Source organism: Coenobita brevimanus, chromosome 11 (genome assembly GCF_032717465.1).
Source record: "Coenobita brevimanus isolate Jiangsu-jjx chromosome 11, ASM3271746v2, whole genome shotgun sequence".
Lineage (NCBI taxonomy): Eukaryota > Metazoa > Arthropoda > Malacostraca > Decapoda > Coenobitidae > Coenobita > Coenobita brevimanus.
In genome coordinates this window covers 9,405,126-9,413,926 of record NC_136964.1, presented here as the reverse complement: position 1 = coordinate 9,413,926, position 8,801 = coordinate 9,405,126, and the positions used below count along the sequence as shown (strand labels likewise).

The window sequence follows — 8,801 nt, the reverse complement described above, 5'->3', positions numbered from 1 at the left end:
CACTCTCTCTCTCTCTCTCTCTTTCATGCCCTTTCTAACATTTCTACCATAAAAACTCCCTGTGATGTGCATGAAAATACCTATAATAAATATTTAAGATACAGTACAGGTATAAGTAACTATTTAGTTATTTTAGCCTACATTACATACTATTTTAAGGTCAAAATATTTCTTGATTTCAATATCAACAAATACTGTACATACTTTATTACAAAATACTATACAAATGGAAATAGAGTACTTATAGATACAAACAGCAAAATATGTAAGGCTTGTTACCACGAGGTGTGATTAAAGAGAACTTTAACTATATCACTCCACATACTGCTGTACTGTGTATCTAGTAATCCTGAAATAAATAAATAAATAAAACCATGAATATACTATTATACCTTCTTCTCTCGTATAAAAAACAAAATCAACAGCAATACAAAGACATGACAGACAGAACAATACAGCACTGCAAATATATACAGAACACTATAAGACTTCCCACATGTCAAACAAAATGCCCTAAAAAAATAATAATAATAATAACAAAAATAATAATAACAATAATACATTAGAATGCAAGTTGCATAAAAAGTACATAGCTAACTCTATAAAAACAATATTTACCTGCTGACTACCTACAGTATACCTATCAGCATGGTTAACAATAAACAAATTTCATCTATCCACTTTTCACTGCTGTTTTAAAAAGTATGGCATATCATAGCAAAAGTAACAGTATGTTCTGTTGTCACATCTAACAATATAATTTACTGCTGATAATCATTTCAATATACGTACACAAATTCAACAATGAAAATACAATATATAGGGCAGCTTTCTAGTGCTACTCACACATTACCTGATGCAACACAATCTGTAAAAAAGAAAAAATCATATTCAATAAAAACATGAGCTGCAGAACCTGACATTATCATCATTCTAATTACACTTACTACCAGCACAGGGTTTTCAGTGCCATAAAGATATTCTCATTAACATCATGGGAAGTACCATACCCTGAGATGGTTGGCTATGTGGAAAATGAAGAAAGTCTTGGGACAAGATCATACAGCATGATCCCAGGGATAAAGGATTGAACAGTTAGAGATTGAGCAACAAGGAGAAATACCATTATTGAGCAACAAGGAGAAATACCATTATTGAGCAACAAGGAGAAATACCATTATTGAGCAACAAGGAGAAATACCATTGAGCAACAAGGAGAAATACCATTAATGAGCAACAAGGAGAAATACCATTAAGTGACTAAGGGCAACATATTAAAGCATGCTAGAGCCTTTATGAATGAATGAACAAACTTTAGGAGCCTTGCAGACATTCATGAAAGTGAGGGTTGTGACAGTGCAGCCAACGTCCTATGACCAATGTGCGGGGCAACATCAGGGAACTAAACCTAATGCTAATACAGGTAATAATACATTACACTCTGCAAACTCTTGGCATGTGCTTCTCCCTACATACTTCAACAACCACTTCAATCCCTTCTCCATCCCTCAACTTCATTAACTTTCATACTTTGCATTCTCACACATTCATTTACAGTATTATATCTATACATTTTCTTCTTGGCCTACCATACCACCTCCCACCTTCAAGGCCTCTAACATAAACCTACTTCACCACAACAATGAACAGACCCACTGCATGGTTATCCGAATGTCCTTCATCTCCCTCCTTATCTCTCAAAAGGAGGTGGTGAGCTGCTGGAGGAGGGTAATTTTTCCTGGAGTCCACTGGGTTCACATTCAGATGAGCCTGGGGTCGCAACTACTACTACTACTGGTACTACTACTACTACTACTTCTACTACTACCATCCTACCTACATCAATTCCCTCTGCATGACCATACCCTTTAAGCACATTCATTTACCCTACTATCAACAGACTCCCTTAATCCAAATCTTTCATCAATCACAGTTTCTTATCCTATCCACTCTACATACTTCACACACATTCTTCAACAGACTCATATTTACCTGTGAAAATTACAGAGCCTTGCAAATATGCATGAAAGAGAGAGGGTTGTGGTTTGAGAGTGCTGCCAACTCCCCACGACCAGTGTCCGAGGCAACATCAGGGCACTGTAACCACTGCCGGTCCAGGTAGTAATCCACAACACTCCGCATCTCAACATCATCATAGTCACTCACCAGGATTGGCACAAATGGGTCCAGTGTCTCCCAGCCCTATGAAGGAAGGAATGGGGAAATGAACTACAAAAAAATGGTAACAGTAAATCCCCAATTACATCTCATGGGGCCCGAAACTAGGCCACTGAACAAATGCACTGACATAAAAACAATGCCACACTTCCTCATAAGGATTCCTCACACTGAGAATAGTCACAGAATAGCTGATGTTTCTATGAACTGGGAGCTAAACCGAGCGCAATAGCAAGCTAATTACTTCCCAACAGCACAGGACATAAAATTATGAAAATAATGATGAAAATGAGAAAATAATAAGAAGTAACAACAATAATCCATCCACCCATCCATCATCTAATCCTGTTGCCCGATAAGGAGCATAGGAACCAGGGGCTAGGCAAGTTGGTCCTCACATTTAAGACAACAATAATGATAATAATAATAATAATAATAATAATAATAATAATGAAGATAATACTGCATGTGCATCCTAACCTTCTGGCGCAGGACATAGCGTGGGAGGTGAGATTTGCGGCGTTCCCCATCATTGGCATTTTTATCAATACTGCCAACGATCACCCCATTGGTCTGAAAGGAAGCAAGAACAACACATCTAGAGCTTGTTTTAACTCCCTGACAGAGGCCCTGATTCTCTTATAGCCCTTATTGTCTCATAGCTCTGATCCTCGTGTAACCCTGATTCTCTTATAGCCCTGATCCTCTTTTAGTCCTGATCCCTTACAGCCCTGATCCTCTTACAGCCTTGATCCCCTTATAACCCTGATCATCTTATAGCTCTGATCCTTCTGTAGCCTTGATTCTCTTATAACCCTGAACTTCTTGTACTTAAATGACTGATATACTGTAATTATGGGAATGATAATGTTGATCTATCCTGCCTTGGCCCAAAACTAACCTTTCCCCATCATGACTGGTGAACTGGAGTAAGAGATTAACACTAACATATGATGATAGTCATGAAGAAGTGCTATGTAAAGAGTGAAGTGTCACAGTATTCTCTTGTTCTGTCACCCACCTACATGAAGTAAGCTACAAAACAAAAAAAATCTGGGCCAAGTTAGGGTGGAAAAAGGTATTGATAAAAGATAATGGCTAACAGCACAATGGCCAGTATTCACACTGGCTGAGGAAGCTCCCTAACACCTTTTCCTAAACTATTTATTTATTATAACATCCAGTCCTATTCTATGTTACATAAATCCTTCCAATATTGCCATACTCTGCATATATAATGTACAAAAGGATATTCACCACCCATATTCAAAAACAAATCACTAGGGAAAGGGTGTTCAGGAGCTTCCTCAATCGAAGAGAGGACAAGCTCATCTCACCACATATGAGTAGAAGAGTTGTGAGAAGGTGCAGAAGAGTCAAGTTCTAGTGACAAGTTGTGAGAGAGATGATCAGATTAGATTAGGTGAAGTATAGTTAAGGTAAAGTAAAATAGGGTTAGGTTTGGTAAAGGTAGATTCTCTCTCTCTCTCTCTCTCTCTCTCTCTACTCACCCAATCCATGGTAAAGAACTGTGAGAAGGCGCGGTAGAGTGTGAACTTCTGTGGTGGCAGAAATGATCGATCCTCCAGCCGGAACCGCGACTTGTTACAGAAAAATGTGTTGATGCCGTCGATTATTAGCGCTACCTTACACCTGTGGGGAGAGAGATGAGGGTTAATGGACTGGACTTACTATTCTCTCTCTCTCTCTAACACCATTCCTAATGCCTGGCCTTGATTGTGCAGCATAGTGCTTGAATTCACACCCTTCCACACCTTCACAAACACCCTCATTCTACCTCCATTACCAATAATTAGTCCACTTCGTTTGTTCGTTCGTTTTTGGTGGCTCCAAACATGCTGGCATGCATCGGCCTTGGTCAACTAATGAGAGCTCTCCATGCTGTTCGAGCTCTGGCAGCTTCCCTATTCAGTGACCTCATCCCAGGTCTTTTTCAGTCTACCTCTAACAACCCTATCCCTAACATTACCACTTCTCACTTTCTGCACCCAATTATCATCCCCCATACTCTCTACATCCCCAAATCATCTCAATCTACCTCTCCTCACCACAACACCAATGACTCCAGTCTTATCCCACCCCTCAGCTCTGCCATCGCAAATCAAAATAATAATGGACCAATGTTGGAGCTACGGTCAGGGAGTATGGGCCAGTGTAGATGACTGTGAGTCATGGCTGAGTGTAACTCTAAGCTGGAATGAACTATTGTCTAACCTGGACTGAGTTGCATAGCATTTCATTTCCACAGTGATGTCCAATGACAGGCTGAATTAAAGCAAGTCCTGGCAATGCCCTGGTCAACAAGGCTAAATAGCAGCTTTCTAAAAGAATCTAGGCATTGCAAGAACAAAGCCAAGTGGGAATTATCATAACTTGGTCTAACCTGGATTGAGAGGCATAGCGCTTTAGTTCAGTGGTGATGCCCATGACACAGGCAGAGGCAAAACGTGCCCTGGCAATGCCCAGGTCTACTAGGGCAACCAGCGGCTCCCCAGCCTCTGTGGTCTCCCGTCGTGACCATTCGTAACGTTCACTAGTTGTAAGCTGAAAAATACACAATACTTTTAGTTCACCATTGCTGTCATCATCATTGTCATACAATCAATTCTCACTGAATAAATGTGGATGAAGAGGTTTGAGGTATGATCCAGAAAAACATCAACATCATCGTCATCATCATCCGGATCTCCTTTCCCATCCAAGGGCAGAGTGAGGTCCAGAAAAACTATCACTATTATTATTATCATCATCATCATTGCAATACCCGGTAAAAATAAATACAAAATTTTACTGTGCTATTACCACTAACAATAATAATAATAATAATAAATAATAATAATAATAATAATAATAATAATAATAATAAAGGACAAACTAAATTACACTTACCTGGAGTTCTGATAGAAGGTCAGCATTCTGTGATTTGAACTGCTGTAGCCACACAACAGCCTCAAAGTGGTGGTCATAGAGGTCAGGGACAGTTGAAGACGCTGCTACTTCTCGGAACCCTCGACGCCACTGGGGAGCTGACAGAGAGGACAACAAGATGATATTGGGGTCTATATAGAAGGGTGAATTTTTTAACACCATACAGTAATTCAGTATCATATTATTTTTGTAGAATAGGATGGGCCAGTATATTATCACAGTTGACAGTTCACCAATGCTTCCCTGTCCGGTATGGTGATGTAACAATATTATTACATATTTGTGTATGGGACAGAAAACAATATGAAGTCCATCCATCATCATCCACAACAGAAAAGTACAGTATGAGCTGGCAAGATACTCCTATGTTCAGAGAGGAATAACAACAGCCTCTAAACATAATGTTGATAGGGAACTGTCAGCTAACTTTTGCTCACATTGGTACATTCTTAAAAATGGCAAACCCAGTGTATTCTACCAGACACATAAATAAATGAAAGAGCAAGGGAGTAAATTACAGCAACAGGGAGTTCCTTTTGTAGTGAATAATTTTGCTCATCTACTTTTTGAAACACTGCAAAACTGCTACCCATCCTGTTGTATAACCATCTATTTTAGAACACCTTCCCTATTTATTCTGGCTACTGAAAACATTTTTATCTGGTTTAGAAGATTCTCTCCTACAGAATGGGTGAAGTACAGACAAAAGCAATAAATGGTATCCCTCCAAGCAGAAAGAACCCTGTGCCATTTAATAATCTTTTATCTTCCCTATCATCTTACAGGGAACTCATCAATATCATTGCCCTCTTTCTGACCTTGCCTTGCCTTTGAGTTAATAGGAAGTTCACTGGCCCTTGCTCTGCTAGGGAGCAACCAATTACTGCCTTCAAGAGTACAGGAGTTACTAACCAAGTGCAACATGTAGCAGGATCCAGCCATCCTCTGCCAAGAAGTGTGTGATGTGGACCAGGGACATAGTCTTGCCCACACCAGCTTCACCATCTAACACAGAGGGTTAAGGACCAAACAACAACAAAAACAGTACCATATATCATACTGTATCATTTATAAAGGCTCCAACATTATATCACCATAATCATCATCATCACAATAACTACCACAACCATTTTTCCCACCTAAGATATAACATGAGGAAGGATTTAGAAACAAAGAAAAGAAAAGGCAAACTTCTTGATCATCATCAGTATCATTGTGGCCATAATTTTGAGTGACATGGGATGAGGTAAACATGTAAGTATGTATACATACGGTAGGTACATCAACCCTATCAGCATCATCATCATCCCAACCTGCTTCCCACCTAAAAGGTGCATTGACGTAAGGTCCAGACACACAGAAAGAGGAAGTATGTGAAACTGTCCAAATGCACCACATAATAAACACATCAACAAAACCCTCAAACTCATGGCTCACAACTTCAAAACAAATAATAAGTTACCTGTGGGATGGAGTTGGGATTTTGACATGGTAAAGTTATATTATACAGCCATAAATCTATCTATCTATTGCCAGACACCATAATCCCATATGGGGTGGTCATTTGTTTCTGACTTAAATGTTTTATGGGGAGGGGCACTAACCCTCTGCCAACCCATTGGCTGACAAGTAGGCAACACGAATGGGATACACTGTCTGTACTTACATTAAATAAAATGATATCACTGTTAAACAATTACAATGTTCCTCCACTTAAAGGATACAGAGCATAAACTTATTGGGTGGCAGGGTGAGGTTTGATCTCTTGATGTAGTCAATGGTGGTGACAGCCGGCTGGCGTACCATAAGGCAGGTCTCGCCAAAGGTGCGGCACAACCCAGAGTACTGACGAGGGATGCCACCTGGGCTGAATAGTCGCTTTACTGTGTCTGGCTCTAGGGTGTACCACAGACCACGGTGATCGGTGGTATGTTGGCTCTGGAAATTAAGTTTGTCTGGATTTAAAGCTATCTTATTATTAACTATCCATCAAATAAACACCTACACTATTTCCTGACACCCGAAGATGTTATTTCCATTCTTGTTAGTACTACGTAAGAATGACTTTTTTTTTTTTTTTTCTGTTCAGGGGAAACCTCTGGCAATGAATACATAAAAAAGGCTACATCTAAACCCTCCAGTTCAAAATACAGTATCTCCAAAGATGAATAAAATCATCTGGACATAATTAAGAATAAAACAGGTCTGACATAACCCAGGGTACATACAGTGCTCGTCAGAAGTATTCAGCGTTGTCCGCCGGGCGCGCAATACTTATGGCCCAAAAAGAATCACCCATTTTTGGGGGTAAGAATTGAGCCATAAGTTTGAGCTCCGAGCATGACGTCACGGTAGCCTGAGGCCTTCTGACGCGCTGGTTGGTTCCCGCCTCAGTCGCCCACGGGCTGCCTGAGAGAGAGAAACTCCGCCGAGTGTCCCTCTCAAATTGCGCCATTTTTTACCGAGTGTCCCGCAGTGTTTTGGCCTTTTAAAACTTTGTTATGGCACCTACCCGTGAACTATCGAGTGAAATCATATCCCAGATCATTGCTCTAAAGGAGGCAGGCCACCACACAAAGGAAATTAGTGAATTGGTTGGTGTGGCACGATCGACAATGCGTCGTTGGTGTGCGCGGTTTTGGGAGGAAAATGGTGGCGAAGTTCCCACAAAGAAACCGAGGTCTGGTAGGCCTAGGAAAACTTCCCCAAGGTCTGTTAATGTTTTAAAACGTGCAGTGGAGTTTAATCCTTGTGTGAGTGCAAGGAAAATTAAGGAGAGCAACCTGGAAGTGTTTGGTGAGGTGTCAGTGAGAACAGTGTCTCGTAGGGTGCATGAGCTTGGTTACACAAGTCACAGGCCTGTGAAAAAGCCTCTTCTCTCTAGCAGCCAGAGAATTCATAGGCTTGCCTTTGCTAATAAATATCTAAATTGAGGTGAGGAGCAATGGTTGTCAGTGTTGTGGTCTGATGAGGCAACATTTAGTGTTACCTGTAACAGAGGAGCATGCAAAGGTAGTGACCCACTTGACCCACGGTATGTAGAAAGCACAGTTAAACATCCTGATTCACTCATGGTATGGGGTTGTTTCTCAGGGAAGGGTTTGGGGAAGCTTGTTGTACTTCCCAAGAACCTCAGAGTGAATCAGGATGTTTACCTGGAGCTTCTGTGTGATCATTTACCAGACTCCTTCGAGCTAACAGGTGCACGAGTGTTTCAGCAGGACAGTGCACCTGCTCACAAGGCCAAATCGGTCACCAATTGACTTCGTGACTGCGAGGTATCATTCATGACAGACTGGCCAGGAAATAGCCCAGACCTCAACCCGATTGAAAACCTTTGGTACGTCGTAAAGAAGAGTCTCCAAGGGAAGGACGTGAGCTCTCTGCCTAAGCTGGAAGCCGCCATTCGTGACTCCTGGGACAAAATACCCCTCCAGCACCTCAGGAGCCTCGTCCTTTCATTTCCAAGATGTCTCAGGTCCGTGAAGAAACGTAAAGGCTACCCTACGAAGCACTAAAGGTAAATAAAATGCATTATTTATATGTTTTTTCAATGTTGAAAGGTTTGTTTCTCAGGAGGGACGCAGGGCGCCCCATACTTCTGACGAGCACTGTATAAGGAATACCACACAGGCTGAATACTGTAGGTGCTTTACTGTGTCCGGCTCTATGGT

At 41.0% G+C, this 8,801-nt stretch overlaps 1 protein-coding gene across 1 annotated transcript; it reads right to left on the bottom strand.

Moving 5' to 3' along the window:
• Positions 1 to 276: 276 nt before the first annotated feature.
• On the bottom strand, positions 277 to 6,175 carry mRpS29 (mitochondrial ribosomal protein S29). The gene is made up of 7 exons (XM_080281322.1): positions 6,040 to 6,175; positions 5,089 to 5,225; positions 4,583 to 4,743; positions 3,690 to 3,831; positions 2,659 to 2,751; positions 1,993 to 2,202; positions 277 to 868 (listed from the first exon to the last, which is right to left on the bottom strand). Exons 1-6 carry the CDS (start codon positions 6,104 to 6,106, stop codon positions 2,002 to 2,004), a joined length of 801 nt encoding a protein of 266 aa, XP_080137448.1. The 5' UTR covers positions 6,107 to 6,175; the 3' UTR covers positions 277 to 868; positions 1,993 to 2,001.
• Positions 6,176 to 8,801: the final 2,626 nt, after the last annotated feature.